Source organism: Fusarium redolens (assembly GCF_020744475.1).
Source record: "Fusarium redolens strain MPI-CAGE-AT-0023 chromosome Unknown BKA55scaffold_2, whole genome shotgun sequence".
NCBI classification, from domain to species: Eukaryota; Fungi; Ascomycota; class Sordariomycetes; order Hypocreales; family Nectriaceae; genus Fusarium; species Fusarium redolens.
In genome coordinates, this window is record NW_025763665.1 from 3826240 (window position 1) to 3845104 (window position 18865).

At 35.6% G+C, this 18865-nt stretch overlaps 3 protein-coding genes across 3 annotated transcripts; 2 read left to right on the forward strand and 1 right to left on the reverse strand.

Moving 5' to 3' along the window:
• Window positions 1-12237: 12237 nt before the first annotated feature.
• BKA55DRAFT_734031 (Alpha/Beta hydrolase protein) lies at window positions 12238-12763 on the reverse strand (the record flags this gene model as incomplete). The annotated part of the gene is made up of 1 exon (XM_046201247.1): window positions 12238-12763. The coding sequence occupies exon 1, from the start codon at window positions 12673-12675 to the stop codon at window positions 12238-12240; it is 438 nt and encodes a 145-aa protein (XP_046055667.1). The 5' UTR covers window positions 12676-12763.
• Window positions 12764-13197: 434 nt separating this feature from the next.
• On the forward strand, window positions 13198-13797 carry BKA55DRAFT_499182 (chaperonin 10-like protein; the record flags this gene model as incomplete). Its single annotated transcript, XM_046186634.1, has 1 exon — window positions 13198-13797. A coding segment is annotated over one exon (600 nt), but the record flags the coding sequence as incomplete, so codon positions are not given.
• A 550-nt stretch (window positions 13798-14347) lies between these two features.
• On the forward strand, window positions 14348-18798 carry BKA55DRAFT_590160 (uncharacterized protein; the record flags this gene model as incomplete). Its single annotated transcript, XM_046195049.1, has 4 exons — window positions 14348-15232; window positions 15293-16849; window positions 16955-16956; window positions 17565-18798. 4 exons carry the CDS (start codon window positions 14348-14350, stop codon window positions 18796-18798), a joined length of 3678 nt encoding a protein of 1225 aa, XP_046055669.1.
• Window positions 18799-18865: the final 67 nt, after the last annotated feature.

Genomic DNA, 18865 nt, shown 5'->3' on the forward strand with positions numbered 1-18865 from the left:
ATGATTTAATAAATAAGATAATATTTAAATATTTCTAATAAATAAATAATATAAAGAGATATTATAGCTATTTTATAAATACTATTAGTATAAAACATATAAGCAAGAAAAACTCAATAATAATTGCTTTCTAGCAACCATCCCTAGCACACCTAACAACAAACCCTACTTAAGGAAGGAAATAAAGAGGTACCTAGTATATATGTAGTATAAAAACCTAGGAGTAGTAGAACTATAATTCAATATAGCCTACTATTAATAGACCTATAAAGTAAATCGACTCTATAAGGGGATTTAATAATTATAAAAACTTATTAAAGATGCTAAAAAAGAATTCCAGGCAATTACTAAAGGAAAGTTTAATTACCTTAAAGAAGCATTTAACTAAGAAGAAGTTAATAAAATAAAGAAAAAACATTAAAAATAGGAAAAAGAGTATTAAGAACGGATTAATAATAAACAATATAACTACTTAATAAAGGAACCATTAGTTAATAATACCAGTTTAGAAACCACAGAAGAGCTAGTATGCCAGTAGGAAGATAATAGACTCCACCTATGCAGCAACCCTATAGGTCTCCAACGACTTAATAAGATCACGATTACAGAAGACATAATTAATAACAAATAACCCAGATAAGGAATCACACCGGATAAGCAAGATACAGAACTAAAAGAACACCTCCAGTAACTACTATATAATAGAGAATTTAAGAATAATTATACTAATAGAGAAGGATACTATAATAGCAACTGCAAATGAATTTACTAAGATATATCGGGAAACGAGAAACGCTATCTATAACAGAGCCACAGATACGCAAAGCATAAGGATAAGAATAACTTAGACTAACAAGTGCTCTAAGAGCTATACAAGATAGCAAGCCTAATAGCCTAGTACTAAAAGTTCAGATTAAGAGGAGATAGCTAAATACTTAGATTAATTGCAGAGCCAAATATAACTTTATTAATCTAGACCTAGTTATAGAGCTTGAATTACTATAGAGAAAAAAGCAAGTCCTATACCTAGTTATTAGCGCAGAGGGACAACCTTTTAACTATAATAACAGAATAGTAGATTAAGAGATTAATTACCTTAAGGTCCTTATCTAAGGGAAAAATCAAGGAATAGACCTAGATATTATTCCCTTATTACTAGATATAGATATTATCCTTAGTATGCCTTAGCTTAAACAAATAAACCTATATATTGACTGGCCGACTGGCTAAGTTACTTTTCGCAATGACTTGGATAGCAATAATAAAATGATTATAATAAATAACGAGAGATCTTAAACCCTAACTAAAGATAATAGCATGGGGACGCGCAGAATAAAGAATCTGCTAACTCTAATAAGAGCATAATATAAGTATATAAAAGGCAGGAAATAACGAAATCAATAAGCCCTAGGCCTTATTAGATATTAACTATATAACCTAAATAAATAATTAAAATATTAGAAAGAACTCAAGAAAAAGGAATAATAAAACAGACTTAAGAATATTCTAAAAGAATACTATATCTATAAGAAACTATTTAAAGAGGAACTTAAAACAAAGGTATTATAGTATAGCCGCTAGGACTACAAAATATGGCTTAAAACAGATAACTTGCCATTCTAGAAAATCTATAACCTTAATAAAAAGGAACTTATTACCTTAAGAGAATACCTAGATATAGAACTAGTAAAAGGGAATATTAAGATATCTAACTTATTAGCAGGATTTCTAGTAATATTTATCTTAAAGAAAAATAGGAAACTATAACTTATTATAGACTATAGGAGGTTAAATGCCCTTATAATTAAGGATAAGACCCTACTTCTGCTTATTATAGAACTTAAGGACTGCCTGTAAGGCAAATAGATCTTTACTGCTCTAGACCTTAAGGGAGCTTATAACCTAATCTGCATTAAAAAAGGAGATAAATAGAAGATAGCATTTAGAACTAAATTTAGACTCTTTAAGTACTTAGTAATGCTATTTAGACTTACTAATATACCTATAATATTCTAGCAGATAATTAATAATATACTTTAATAGTACTTAAATATCTTTATAATATACTACCTAAATAATATCTTAATCTTCTTAAATAATAAAAAAGAATATAAAGAATATATCTATAAGGTTTTAAAAGCCCTATAAAATACTAACCTACTAGTTAAACTAGAAAAAAGTTACTTTTATATAAAAGAAGTAGACTTCTTAAGATATACTATTATACCTAGCGAAATTAGAATAAAATAAAAGAAAATCTTAGCAGTAGTAGATTAGCCCTTATTAATAATAATTAAAGAAGTTTAGAGCTTCTTAAGATTTACTAATTATTACTAAAGATTTATTAGAGACTTTAGCAAAATTGCAAACCTACTTATAAAACTTATAAAGAAAGATAGGAAATTTATATAGAAATAAGATATATAAGCAGCATTTAAGGCACTGCAACAAGCTATCCTCAGTAAACCTATATTAGTTATGTTTAACCCTAATAAGGAAATAGAACTAGAGACCGACTTATCAGATTTCGCTTTAGGAGGATAAATCAGATAACAAGACAAAAAAAGAAAGCTTTACCTAATCGCATTCTATTCCTATAAACTATATAGGGCAGAACTAAATTACCTTATTTATAATAAAGAATTCCTAGCAATTATTAACTACTTTAAGGAGTTTAAATACTACCTTATAGGAAGTATATATTAAATCAAAGTCTATACTAACTATTAGAATATTTCATACTTTACTATAATATAAGAACTTAACTAATAATAACTATACTATGCTAAATACCTATATAAATTTAACTTTATAATTATTTATTATAAGGGTTTAGATAACAGATAAGCCGACGCTATTAGTTAATGCCTAGATTATAATACTAGCATAATAAAAGCAAAAGAATAACTCTTAAAAAAAAATAATAAAGGAAAATACTAATTTATATAATAAGTAAAAACCCTAGGACTTATAAACGACTATAAACCTATAAATTAGGAAGAATAAATAAATAAAATCTAAAACGTTATTATAGAATGCAACCTTTAAGATCCTATTAGAAGCAGAGCTAAAATGCCTACCTATAATAATAAACTATAGGTACCTAAACGGTTTAGGGAAGAACTAATACAAGATATACATAGATATCCCCTATACAGCCACCAAGGCATTAAGAAAACCCTAAAACGCATCTAAATATATTATAATTAGGAAGGGATTAAGAAGATAGTAGAAAAGGTTATTAAATAGTATAACTTATATATAAAAACTAAAGCATAACGATATAAACCTTACGGCCTACTGCAACTACTAGAAGTAGCAGAAAGACTATAAAGTTTAATTATAATAGACTGCATAACCAAGCTACCTTTGTTAGAAGAACCTTTAACTAGAATCTTTTATAATAGCATCTTAGTTATAGTGGATTAACTTACTAAATTTTCTTACTATATACCCTATAGAGAAGACATAGATGCAGAGCAACTTTCTTATATCTTCTATAATAGGATAGTTAGAGAACATAGACTACCTTACGAAATCTTAATAGATAGAGGAATAACGTTTATAAGCAAATTTTAGCAGGCATTAATATTATATATAGGACTAAACTACCGACTCTTAATAGCATTTAAATTACAAATAGATAGACAAACTAAATAAATAAATCAAGTATTAGAATAATACCTATAATGCTATATTAACTATGAATAAGATAATTAGGTAGAAAAGCTACTAAGCGCCTAACTCGCCTATAACATAGCATATAACGAAAGCATAGAAATAACACCTTTAGCAGCAAACTTTGGATTTACCCTAGACCCGTACTACACGGCGCGAGAACCAAAAACAGTTAACCTAGCCGCCATAATCAAGAGTAAAGACCTCAAAGCTCTATATAAGGAATTAAAGAAAAAATTAGAATTTATTAAAAAACAAATAAAAAAATACTATAATACAAAAAGGATTAAAAGACTAACCTTCTTAGAGGGAGATATAGTCTACCTAGCTATAAAAAACATTATAATAAAATAACTAAGTTATAAATTAGACTATAAGTATATCAGGCCATATAAAGTTAAAAGAAAAATCTTAGAAAATAATTATAAACTAAACCTACTACCAAAAGCTAGGCTCTATCTAATCTTTTATATTACATTACTTAAATTAGCAGCCGATATAATATAAATCAAAACTAGTAATAAACTAAAAGAAATCAAAAGACTAGAAGTCTATAAAGCAAAAGCAATTAGAAATATAAGGAGAATTAATAAATAAATGGAATACCTTATTAAATAAAAGGACTACCTAAAAAGCAAAAACATATAAGAGCCACCTAAATACCTTACTAATACCTAATAACTCCTAAAGAATTTTTATTAATAACCTTAGAAAGCAAAGGATTAAAAACCACATTCTAGTTAATAACATTAGCACTGCTAAAAGACTAAATATCTAAAACCGCTATATCCTCCTCCTAAGCAATAATATTACCTATAAAAGAACTTAGACCGTTAATAATAGACTGAATTCCCTGCTCCTGCAATAAATGCTTTATATAATAGATGCAGGATAACCTTATAATAGCCTTATTTACTTCTTACTAAGCCTTAAGGAGCTTCTCCTTAGCCTCCTCCTCTGCCCGTTCTAGACAATCAGACTTACAATTCAATTGAGGAACTATAAGAAATAATTAGCAAAAAACCTAGCAATAAATAAAGAGGAACGCATAGTAAGTAATCGCAATACCAGAAGCATTATAAGATTAACCTCGCTAAGTATATTCAGAATAATAAGAAGAACGCTTAATTATTTTATAATAAAGGCCCTTGGCCTTATAAAAGGAATAAGGCATAACATTAAAACCAAATTTTGCAATTAAATCTGCTAAAATAAATATACTCTAAAGTCTTATAAGATTTTAACTAAAGATTCTATAATATAATAATTAGCAAGATATATTAGAAAAAATAATTAAGAAAGAGAGTTAGCGCTTACTAAAGCCTAATACAGGAACAGGGAGACATACAGGTCTTAAGGACAAGACCTAACAGAGGGGAGAGATCGTGTTACGACCCCCGCATCTATATCACATAGCCCCTACAATTTTCACTAATTACCATAGGATCACTTCTCCCAGTAACAATCCTCTTCCCTTAAATTACTTAAATCACAATACTCCAAGACTAGATTACCATAAATCACAACCAATCCCCATAAATCTAACCCTTAAATTACTTATATTCTTTACTAAGCTATAAGGCCACCCTTAATATATAAATTATATTTATTAGCACTTTTATAAAACTTAGCTCACCAGCTATTAATAAGACTTCTTTACCTAAATATGCCTAACCTGCTCTATTTACTATTAAGAGACATAATACTTTGCAAACTGCTTAGTATAACGCCTTATAACTCTGTAAACATTAAACCTAGTATGGACTAGTTTACCTATTTAAAACCCATTCTATTATATATTAATATAAAAACTAGTAAGAAAATAATTAATAAAAGTATTATAAATAACTTAATTACCTTTCTTATTATAAGGTATAAAACTACTTTAAGACTCTTATTATTTACTTTCTATTAACTCTTTACTTATTTAAATACCTACTAGCTTACTTAAAATAAGGTAAATTAGGTAATTAAGAAAGAACTTATTTAAGTAAAATATCTCTTTAAGCTTTTATATCTAAATAATATTCTAAAAAAAACCCTTTATCTTAATATAACTATCCCTCTTTTTACTATTAAAGCCTTTAAAGATACTCTTCTTAAGAATAAGTATCCTATTAAGGCTGGCAAAATAATTATTAACCTCCTTATAAAATTATAACTTAACCTTATAGTATTTAGTAATAATACAGACAAGTTTAGGCCAGAATGTATATTTAATAGAAACTTTACTAAAATAAATAAGGAATCTTTTAACTTATAAAAGCTATTTAGTAATAATATATAAGCCTATATTAAAAGACTATTTACTTAGTAAGAATCTCTACTAGTTATAGTTATACTTCTATAAAATTTTAATTTTATTCTTAACCTTAACTATTATCTAGGCTTTAAGCAAATCCTAATTATTAACCCTAAAGATATATATATACAGGCAGTCTTAAGGGATAATCTTATGCCGACTACCCTTAAGCATTAACTGGTTAGTCTGCCTGTTTTAGCAATAGATAAGGCAAATGGGATAAATAGCGAGTCTGCTGATGCTAAAGATGGCAGCCCTATAACAATTTTATATAGATCTAATAGTAGAATATATAAGTCTTTAGCCTAGAGAGTTATAACTAATACTGCATAATATAGGTTCTGCATTATAAAGATTAATTATCTTAATGTAGCAAATAGGAATCTTCCTGCAAATTAACCTATTATTATTATTTTATATTATATAAAGGCCAACCCCCTAACAATGCTAGGCATTTTATTACTTAGGTTAAAAAGACTGCCTAAGAAGACAAGCTATTTAAGGATATCTTATATACTATTTTTAGCTATAGTTATAAGGATTAGGTACTAACCTTCTACTACATTCCCAAGCTTATAGACCATACTCTTGCAAAGCATGGCGCTACTTGACTTATAAATATAAGTCTTACTGATATATCTCAGAATATGGTCTTTAGTAACTTTAAGATATAAGAAGATAATATTCTATAGCCTGCTTTTAAAAAGCATTACAAGCCTAATTATAAAATAATACTTATAAATAAGGGACTAAGTATTAAGAGCTATAGCTTTAAGACCCTTACCCTCTGTTAAGATGTTAAGGAGGTAATAGTAGTCTCTACTAAGATACTAATAAGTAATATTAATATAAAATCTAAAAAGAAACATATTAAGATATAATTACCTAAAGGCACTAGATATATAGCAGGAGACTACCTTGCTATTCTGCCCATTAATCCCTATAAGATTATTCGCTAAGCCCTAAGGAGGTTTAGGCTTCTAATAGATGCTTATTTAGAAATTTCGAGCAGTACGCCAGCTGCCCTACTGACTGACATGTCTGTATCAGCAATAGATGTATTAAGCTCCTATATTAAGCTTTCGCAGCCGGCCACAAAGAGGGTGAGAAAAAGAACAGTCAAGCACATATGTAGCATAATTCTAACTGGCCGTAATAGAACCTTCTTATTATTGCTAAAGCTGCGTCTAATATAGAGACCAAAGCTGCTCTTACCTTATTATCCTAGGAAAGTTATAATAAGGAGATTAGTAATAAGCGCGTATTAGTTTTAGAAATCCTAGAATGGCATCCCTTTATTAAACTATCTATTAGAGACTTCTTGCAGACATTGCCATCTATTTGAATTTATTAATAGTAAGAATTCTATTGCTATATTGCTTTATATCCTACTAACCTCCCCTCTTTAGCTCTATCTCCTCATCTCCCTTATAAAATCAGGCTTATATAACTATTACCTTCTCGGTCCTTAAAGGGCCCGCTTTTTCAGGCTATGGCATATATAACCGCATTATAACCTCTTACCTTAACTTTCTAGCTAAGGGTAATATGCTCTAAGTAGCTATCTATTTATTACCTGCTACTTTTAGCCTTCCCTTAAACCCTAAATATATACCTATAATTTATATTACTGCTAAATCAGGACTAGCGCCATTCTAAGGCTTTATAAAGTAACATGCTATTATATATAATTTAAGTTATACTCTTATACTAGCTCTGCTCTTCTTTAGTTATTATATTCCTAATTAAGATAATCTTTACTATAATAAGTTTAATAGTTAACAGAAGCTTAGCATAATACAGGTATATCAAGCATATAGTCAATATAGAGAGGGGTATAAATATATCTAAGGTTAGATCTAGCAAGATAAGGAAGACTTTATTAAGCTCTGGAATAAAGGCGCTATAATATATATATATAGCTTAAGGGCAATAGCTAATTTAGTTAAAGAGGTTATAATTAAAGTAAAGACCGAGATTAAGAAGAGATCTAGAGGCGACATAGGCTTAGATAAGGCAAGGAAGTAGTTCGATAAATAAAGGAATATAAGGTATATTATGGATGTGTTTGACTAGGCATGCGGGCAAGGTATAAAGAGAGTATAGTAAAATCTATATTATAGATATATAAGCAAGATAAAAAATAGGACTTATATAAGATAAAAAGACAGTATTAATAATTTAGAATTATATATAAAGTGTATAATTTAATTTATAAGAGTTCATACCAGCTTACTTATCTAATAACTAAAAGTCTTATAAATATATATTACTTCTAGTATATCATCTCATCCACTCTTTCTTTCCCTGGTCCATACCCTTGAATGAGGGTTACTGACCGAAAGACAGACAAGATTTATCGCCATTCCTATGGGAAATTATACTAACTTGCACTTGAAGTTACAAGTCACTTAAAGCGGCCTCTGTGATATCTGGTGCAGACTCTCCTAACCGGCTCTCTTAAATATAAACGCAGCTGAAATCCGTCCAATATATGAGACTGTAGGAAGACAAATGTTCTGTTTGTAAGTGCTTCTAATTGTCCTCTGTAAGAGGAATTAATTTTTTTCAGACAATTTAAAGCACTCAGCTCGCTGTAAACTATCAGTGGCAGACAAACTCAAAAAGATTCTTCCACACTTACAATAGCATAAGGCGCCTTCTTTCCAAACTTGGTAATTCCTGAGATTGCTTCAGCATCCTGACGATAAACCCTGTATATCTATCTGTAAGCCGATAGGGCTCTGGTAGAAGTTTCTTTTAGTCCTCTGGAAGTTTGTTATACGCAGAAACCGCCTAACTGAAAGTATCCGCAAGGAGCTGCACAGACTTAAAATAGTTAATAAGATATATGATGCTTCTAGGTGTCAGATTGGGGGGGATCGGCAAGGTCTCGATAGACTGTATCATCTCTGGTAATTATTCAAGGGCCATATAAGAGCATTATAAGCGGGCTACTCGGACCTTTAGCATCTTGCATCTTAGCTTCTGGTAAAGCCTATCTTCAGCCTCCTTGCCAAACTCGTTTCAGATAACCTCCAGATTAAACTCTAGCAATAGTAATGAAATCTGATTTTTGATAGAGTAATCAAATAATATAAAGCTAGTAAGATCAAGGTTAACATTTATCCTGGGAGCGATAATGATTTAGTATATGTACTTTGAAAAGTTCTAGCTAACTAGCATAAGGTCGTGTAGCTCCCTAGGCGTAAGTGTTTCTTTAATTCTATTTTTACCCCCAAGGTCCCTGAATTGTTTAGCATGACCTTCTTTCTTTATAACAGAAACTTATATGATTATACTATTGAACATGGATATTGCTATATGAAAGTACTGCAGTGCTGATATAAGTTCACCTTCATACTAATAACAAAGTGCAGCCAGTAATAACGCGCGAATCAAGGGAAGAGATAGCGTGCAGTTCGATATTATAAGCAGACTTCGCGATATCTAATTTTCTAATCGCTTGATGCTATCTCTAGAGTTCTTTTAATATTTTAGTTCGTTTAGTAATTTACCTAAGGGTATAATAATGTAAAGTGCTGTAATAAATGGAAGTTAGAATAGTTATTTGTCGTTTATTCCATTAATTTTTAGTAAGGACTTAATAAATTCCTGCCTATAAGCATTAATTAAGCTTAAATCTAGGCCAGGTAGAGGGAATATGTGGCAAAGGTGCTCTCTATATCACTTAATCTTAGATTTAATAAGTTCATCTAGGAGAGGCTTCTCCTCCATTCTGAACTACCAAAGAAATAACAAAAGCATACTGAAAAGTATCGATATAAAATGGGTTGTGGGGTAGGGGCAGTGGTATTTCAGGCGGCATCAATGCGGCTCTCATCAGGCTGTGGTTTTTTTTACCTTGTTAGCAAGCTGATTATGGTTACGGCATCTTCAAACAATGTTCAATGGCTTGACCTAAGTTCCCTCTTCTCTTACGACTGAATGTGACAGCGTTGCTGCAAGTTGCTGATCACTGTAGTCCAGAAGAGCTAGTATATGATAGCAGGGAGGTCAACGGCTCACCGGCTCGCCGGAGGGAACATAAGTGAAGAAGCGGTGAAGAATACTAGGCAACTTTCGTTCCGCCCTCAGACAGGACGCCAACATAAACGGAGTAAGCCAAGTTTTATAAAAGTGCTAATAAATATAGTCTATATACTAGAGGTATTTTTAGGTAATTAGTAAGGTTATTAAGGGATTAGTAGTAATTTAGATAGATTAGTACTAATTATGGTAGATTAGCTTTAATTATAGAGTCTTGGTGTTAATTGTCTTTAGCGGGGGTTATGGTCATTGGTAGAAAATGTAGTGTAACGGCTGCACCTAACCACTACGCCACAGGGCAAAAGATCGGGCTACAACTGCTATTGTAGCAATTACAGTGGTGCATTCAGCTGCTTATAGAGCCTTATAGCGCTGTTACGGGCACGAATCGTAACATGTAGGGTATACGTAATAAAACCGGTAAGGTCGTAATACTTTAAGGCTATTAGAGGTAGTAGTATTTTTAATAATAAAATTTTTTTTAAGGTTCTTCTTAGCTTCCTTTTAATTATACCTTTTATAAGCTTAATAAATATCTTTTATAAGGGCTGAGATAGTATATATCTTAAGTATAATAATATATTTTTATTTAGGTATATTAATATAATCTATATAATATTTAAAGAAATAAAGATATTTTAAGATATTTTTATTATTAAAGATAGCTATATATAAAGTTATTTAGTTAATTATAATATAAGGCTTATATTTATAAATAGCTATAATAAGATCTTAAAGCTAGTTAGCTAAGTTATTAGCTTAATAAATATAATCCTTATATTATTAGAGGATAAAGAAGTATTAATAAAGCTTATTATAATAAGTATTAATTAGCTAGTTAATATAAGGTATTTTTATAAGGTCTTTTTTAAATTAAAAGATAATTATAAAAAACTATTAGTATTCTTTTTATTTATCCTTAATAAGATAATTATATTAATTACTATTATAATTACTAGGTTCTTTATAAAAGTCTAAAATATAATAAATATAAAAATATCTTATATTAAAGTTTTTAAAATCTAATTAATTAGTTAATTTTATAAAATTTTAAACTATTTTACTAAAGTATTAATAAGTTTAGTTATTATAAAAGTAACTTTTTTAAATAACCTATACTTAAGTAGCTTAATAAGTGCCTTAATACTAGTTTTTAAGTTTTATTAATCCTAGGCTATATTAGGTTTATTATAATCTATAATATATAATATAATCTTAATATTTTCTTATTAAGTTAAGGCTAAATTTTTTTATAAGGCAAATTTTAATATTACTTTAATATAAAAAACTATTATAAGGTAATACTAGCTTTATAATTTTATTATTACTTTTTATATATATAGGCTATTTAATTTTATTACTTTTAACTTAATAATTAAAAAATCTATTACTTTTTATTACTTTTATAAGTAATTTTTATTATTTATCTTAGCCTCTTACTTATTCTTTATTAAATATATTTCCTTTTCTTTTTAATTATTATAATTTATAATTTAAATAATATAAAAGTACTTTTTCTTTAAATAATTAAATTATTTTAAAATCTTTTTAAAAACTAATTATATTATAACGGTTGTGGCAAGCATTCCAGGGTAAGAGGTCTAAGCTTCGTTAGTGGGGCCAGATAGATGTCTGTGGTGACAGACAAAGGGACGGATTCCCCGGGGACTTTAACCTTTTATGCTTCTTTTTATATATATAATTTTTACTCTTTTTCCTTTATATTTAATACTATTAAACTAATTATTTAATCTTCTATCTTATAATAAAGACCTTATCTTAATTAAACCTAACTAGTAGTTTATACTTAGCTTGTAGTTAAGAAGTATTAGAAGATATTATCTTATGCAGTCTTTTCTTTATTATTGCTCTTTACCTTTAAAATATTAATAAAGTAAATTTTCTAGGTTTTAAGAACTAATTTAAAGGTAAAAAGTAATACTAAAAAAAAACTATATATAATAATATCTTTTAATACTTCTTAACTACAAGCTAAATATAACTATTAATTAGGTTTAATTAAAATAAGGTCTTTATTATAAAATAGAGAATTAAATAATTAATTTAATAATATTAAATATAAAAAAAAAAGAGTAAAAATTATATATAAAAAGAAGCCTAAAGAACTAAAGTCCTTAAGGGAATCTATCCCTTTATATCTGTTACCACTGACATCCATCTGACCCCACTAACGAAGCTTAGACCTCTTACCCTGGAATGCTTGCCACAACCGTCACAACACCCTCCCCAATAGCGGACTGTGTACCAGCCAGAATCAGCTTGTGGACTAGCTGCGGGTAGTCCCATGCTAGGATCTGGGCAATGCCGCCCCCCATTGAGAAGCCAATGACGTCTGCCTGAACGACTCCGATGGCAGCCAAGAATTTGGCAGCAATAGAAGCCATAACCGACGTTGAATCTGGTACAGTGCCTTCGCTGTGACCGATACCGAAACTGCCATATATAATGACCTCTCGGTTCTTGGCAATGGTGTTGAAGAGAAGAGGGTCGAGTGTATCCATTGAGCCCCGCAGATGGTTAATGTAAAACAACGGAAGGGTACTCTGCTTTCCAAATCGCCGGTACGCAATCTTCAGTCTGTCGACAGAAGTGAAACGAGTCTGAACATTCTGGAGGGTCGCCATTGTATTGTTCTTTTCTTGACGAATTGTTTACTGAGGAATTGTCTAAGGATTATGAAGAGTGATTGAACAAGTGCTCTGAAATGTTTTGGTGTCTAGGTAGTCAAGATGAATGGGATATCTAACTGTTTGTTTCTAGAGGCTCTTTAGTATTTCTAGCAGCAAACCCTTTCACATAATGCGGAAAGCAACATTGTCAATTACGGCCAGGTTCCGACGGACAAATTCATTTCGCCTTCTCCGCCTTTGGTTCGGTAACGTACATGATTGCCGATTATCTGGGGTTGTAAACCTTAACCATCCCATGACAAATCTGTCTGCTTCAGCACGAAAAACGCCTGTTCTGATCAGTAATCATCTCGCTATGTGAGCGGCACAATAGTTTCCCAACATCCCATGAGCTGGGTCGATTTCAGGTGCCCAATTTGTCACTCCCCTGAAGCCGTACTACGAGATTAGGCTATCCAGAGTGAACGATGTCAGGCGCGCGATGCAAGCATCAGCTGTTATTGAACACGGAATCTTTATCTAAGCCTTCCGGTCCCTATCCCGGACAAAAACCAACTCCTCGTCGAGGTCAAGGCTACCGGCCTCTGTCACACCGACTGCAACATAGTATCTGGATTAGACAATACTTTCTTCTGGAAGCGGCCTATCATCTTGGGTCACGAAACTGCTGGCGTGGTTGTCAAGGTAGGTTCAGACGTTACCAAGTTCAAAGTTGGTGACCCTGTCGTTGCCGTTATCGGCACTGAGCACCCCATCACATTCGGAGACGTGACCACCGCCGCCGGCATTGGCTATGATGGTGGATTTGCGCAGTACGTGGCACTGTTTGAGTCAAAGACACTGCGTATTCCTGAGGGGGTCACGTTTGCTCAAGCGGCCGTGGCTACCGATGCCACTGCAACAGCATACCATGCTGTCGATGTCGAGGCCCAGATTTCTGCGTCTTCGAAAGTCGCCATCATTGAACTGGGTGGTCTAGGTCTATCGGCGGCTCAGATTGCATCCCGCCTTGGCTCCAAGGTCCGTAAAATGCTAGTTGCCTTATATAAAAGGGAGCTTGGCTGGCTTGCGACTAAGCGGGCCAATTATACATTTCCACAAGATGCAACATTTTGAATCGCAAATGCATATAATGGTAATAGTGACTAAGGCTTCTGGAGCACGCAGGGTTAGCATTAAGTTGAGGAGACAAAGAATAATAAAACGAAACTCACGAAAACTAGATATAACTAGGGCTAGTCATAAGTTGCTTAATAACTGGATAGCTATGTCGAATTGAGCACCCTCAATATTTTCACCCTCACAGTAGGCACTCGATCACTTATGTGTTAGTTCCCTTGTTATATCTCGGCACTCGGCACGAGCGCTCATTGTGTCAGATTTAATCCAATACCACGGATCAGCAAAACCCATAGTCGGTAGTGGAGATATGGGTCCTTCAAGCCATCCTCCAGTGTTACCATCATGTTCTATCGGGTAAATGCCAGAATGGTGAATCCACTTTCGGTGTAACCTCCACAGCCAGAATATAAGGTGAAGAATCCCCGCATCAACTGTACGATTTTCTTCAGAGGAAACACTCTGGGAGTAATGTGAAGCTGCTATAGTGCAGATCTAGAAAACCTCATTGACAATTCCCATCAAATTCTTTTCCCCAGCAGTGATCATGCGTCAAATCCACTTGGATAAAGGTTGGAAGTTCAAACAGGCCAGTTCTCTGAACGATGGCACTGCTTCGTCCTTTCTACCTGTCGCTCAATTTCCCACTGCCGCTCATATTGACCTTCTGCATCATGAGTTGATCCCCGATCCCTATATCGACAGCAATGAACTGAAGTGTCTTTGGGTCAATGATGCGGACTGGACATATCGTACCGAGGAGGTCTCTCCGTTCGATCTGAAACCGTCTGAAAAGGCAGAACTTGTTTTCGAGGGCCTTGATACAGTGGTTGACGTGTATCTGAATGATTCGCATATCTTGTTCAGCAACAATATGCACATATCTCATCGTGTTGACGTTATCGACATGCTGCGGGGTAGAGAGGAACCATCCGTTCTTGAGCTCAGGTTCAAAACTGCCCCAGCATACGGCCGTTCTGAACGTGGGCGCATTGGATACAGGACGACAAAAGTTGGAAGAGGTGTCAACTTTGGAGGGTCTGAGAGACTCTTCGTAAGGAAAGCCCAGTATCATTGGGGATGGGACTGGGGTCCGGCTATCAACACTTGCGGTCCCTGGAAGCCCATATACTTGGAGGTCTACGAGTCACGAATCTATGATCTCCGGGTCACTCAAAATGTTACCCCAGATCTCTCTTCTGTGGACATCAGGGTCGAAGCGCAAGTGGAGGGTCACAACAGTATCAATGAGGTTCAGGTTCAGTTACTGGACCTTGAAACAGGGACCATTGTGGTTGATGATAAAGCATCGAAATCGACTAAAGGGGCCCTATCCTTCACCATCAAGCTCAACAGACCCAAGCTATGGTACCCATTCTTGTATGGAGAGCAAAACCTCTATCTCCTTCAGGTCAGCATTCCCAATCATGCTGTGAGTAGAAAGTTGGGTATCAGACGATTGTGTCTACTGCAACATCCGCTCAAAGATCAGCCAGGGACGTCATTCATCTTTGAAGTCAACAACATTCGTTTTTTCAGTGGCGGTTCATGTTGGATTCCCGCTGACTTCATGCTGCCGCGGGTGTCAAAGGATACCTACGACAAATGGATTACTCTTGCCAAAGCAGGGAACCAGTCCATGATTCGTGTTTGGGGAGGTGGGATTGTTGAGGACGATAACTTCTATGATATATGTGACCGTGAAGGCATCATGGTCTGGCAGGACTTCTTATACGCGTGCGGAAACTACCCGGGCTCGCCTGACTTCGTTGCCAATGCCAAGGTCGAAGCGGAACAACAAGTCCAGCGTGTTGGTCACCACCCCTCTCTTGTCTTGTGGTGCGGTAACAATGAGGACTACATGTTGGCAGACGGAGATCGTTGCTGGGAGGTTGACTACAGTGACACTACTGGTCCATGGGACAAGACCACATTTCCAGCACGCGAGATCTACGAACACACTCTACCTTCGGTCATCAAAGCATCAGGTACTGATGTCCCGTATTGGATCAGCTCACCTTATGGTGGAACCTTCTCCAATGACCTAACAGTTGGTGATACGCATTGTTGGGATGTCTGGCATGGTAAGCTATCCCCGTACCAGGACTACAAGGCCTACACGTCCCGTTTCATCTCGGAATTTGGCTTTGAGTCAGCCCCCAGTCTCCAGACATTGCACCGAGCTATCACATCTCCCAAAGAGCGCCATGCACAGTCGCGGACTTTTGATGTTCATGATAAAGGCCCTGGCCATCAAAGGCGGTACCCGATGTACATGGGGGAGAACTATCGGTTTCGGATGAATCCACTCAAGGATTTTGTGTACTGCACGCAGTTTCTTCAAGCCAAAGCGATGGCGTATGCTTATAACTGTTGGCGACGTGAGTTCCGAGGGCCTGGGGAAGAGAACTGTGCTGGCGTCTTGGTCTGGCAGTTAAACGATATCTGGCCTGGTATTAGCTGGGCGCTCATTGATGTTGACATGAATCCCAAGCCGGCATACTACATCACTAAGCGAGCGCTGGCTAAGATGGTTGTTGGGATGGAACGAGTCGTCACAGACAAGCCACCGTATATCACCACTGGTTATCTCGATGAGAAGCACAAGGTTGACATCTGGGCCGTCAATGGTCATCTCAATGAGATGAGAGTCATTCTGGAATTGAAGGCCTTCGATATCCAAAGCGGAAAGTCACTGGTATGGACAAATTCGGCCAACTCAAAGGAATATGTTTTGAAAGGAAACCGATCAACTGAACTTCTGGCCGGGCTGGAGATTCCGAACCCAGATGAAACGGTCTTGGTTGCATATCTACGAGATGTCTTATCTGGAGAACAACTAGCCAGGTGGGTGAGCTGGCCGGAGCCTCTTAAGTACCTGCACATGTCTTCCGATCTCAAGGTCACTGCCGAAATAGTGGACGATCGATCAGCAGTCATTGTGAGAGCCAATGCACCCGTAAAGGGAGTTGTGTTAAGTGCATGCGACGCTGACGGCAAGAACTTGGTCTTTGACAACAACTTCATCGATCTGGTTCCAGACGAGGAGGTGAGAATCGGGGTAACAGGCCCATTGGGGAATCGTGTTGATGTCAGGTTTCTTTACGACTGGGAACTCGAACCGGGATTTCAGTTGTGATACTACGCCGTTGAGATGTATTATTGGATATCCATTACAACGTATGATCATTCCCCGTCGATGGGGTTGGCTAGCTAGGGCCACGTGGGCCCCAATACCAATGCGACGTCTTTTCTCTTCCTCGGGTAAAACGTATATTTTGCAGTGTTCCATTTAGTAATTGGTAATGCCGTTGATACTGTATGACCACATGGTTTGGGAATTTCCGTATCCTATTCAAGTACAATGCTCATGGTGAAAAACAAGGCTTTATCATACAAGTTAAACTTTTCCCTCATATTGATCTAATTTACCAACCTCGCGGTTGAGGATAAACTTTCAGCTACAGGTCTTAGCAGCAAAAAGCACAATGGCGGTCAGGTAACCTAAATATTGTAGTACCTCACTAAAAGAACAGCGCTAAGCAAAGGACAGGGCACTGCTTGATGGGATCATCGATTAAGAAAATCTAGCGGTCTGAGCAGATCGAATGTTTCTAGCAAAATTACAGACGTCAAAAATAGCTCGTCTCATCAGCAACCAAGCTGTCTTTCGTTCATAAATAAACCCCGATATTTCGGGACAATACACCCACTAACCCAATGATACTGCAAAAACGTTGCTCTTCCACAATGGTGCCGCCAAGACTCCGCGGATGCTGCGATAGCTGCACGAGAAGTAAGCTCAAGTGCAGCGGCGAAATGCCTTCTTGTCAAAGATGTCGGATGCGGGGCCAAGACTGCGTGTACAGCAAGGCTCGACGTGCTGGGCGTCCACGTCTCAGGCCCAAGCCAAGTAAAGCATCGATCGCATCCTCTGTTGATCGGCAACCACAAACCGATCTCGCCAGCTACAGCGACCAACCTGTCAATGGCCTTCGATGTTTAGGAAGTGAACTGCCTGTCTCATCACATCCAGATACTGTTCTGGATTCGCCAGTCTCCCAGGACATCGTTTTCTTAATGCAAGATACTTGGTCGTCAACACCGGGGCTCAGTTCAGAAGTCACACAACCCTCGAACGTCTCCGAGTTTGATGACTTAATGCTGAAGGATATGCTCTGGGATAGCGCCGAGGGCCATGGCTCGGCATCTTCTGGCACTCTTCAACTAGAGTGGAGTCTGGACAACACCCAGTTCAGCAACCCCTTAGGAGATGCATATCCAGGGCATGGTGCAACTAACGAGGGGACACTTGGTCATACTTTAACAGGCCCATCAAGCTTCTACACGGACGCAAGCAAGAAATCAGATGGTACCAGTGGCCGTCTGACAGAAATCGACAAGGAGATCAACGCAATTATGGCCACTATCATGGACATCACCAAACGACCAATGCGATCATATCACCTCCACGATGATCCATGTACAACGTCGTGGCCACAGCTACTGAGCAAAGCCCAACTGCTCATGTATATAGCTGGGTCAGAGAACTCATCCTCTTTGCGTCTGGATGCAGTACTACAAGTCTCATGGACTGCCGAGCAGGTACAGAAACGGATCTGGGGATGTCCTACCTGCATGTCTCGGAGCATGGAGCTATCTAGCATGCTTGCTTTGTTATATGACTGGATCTCATCTCGGATTGCCTACGCTCTTGAGAATCCCGCCGTCATCCAGAGTTGTTGTCTAATGATCGGCGACTCAGTCCTGACTGGGCAAAACGGCATTATAGGCACATATGAGCTCGTTAAGTGCAGGATAACGAGAGCGATATACGTGATAGAGAACCTGAACAACGCAAATGTTACCATGGGGGAAGGTGATCCTGGTCGACTATACCAAGTGGCCCGGCTTATGCTTGAAGTGGCTGAGAGTCGCTTAGAAGCCATCTCGGGAATGATAGACCTTTTAGCAAGCGAGCAGTTCTGCAGTATATGAGGATAAAATGATATCTGGTAGTTTTAGGTAGTGCTCTCGTAGACAGTATTCAGCGCCCTGCTTTTCC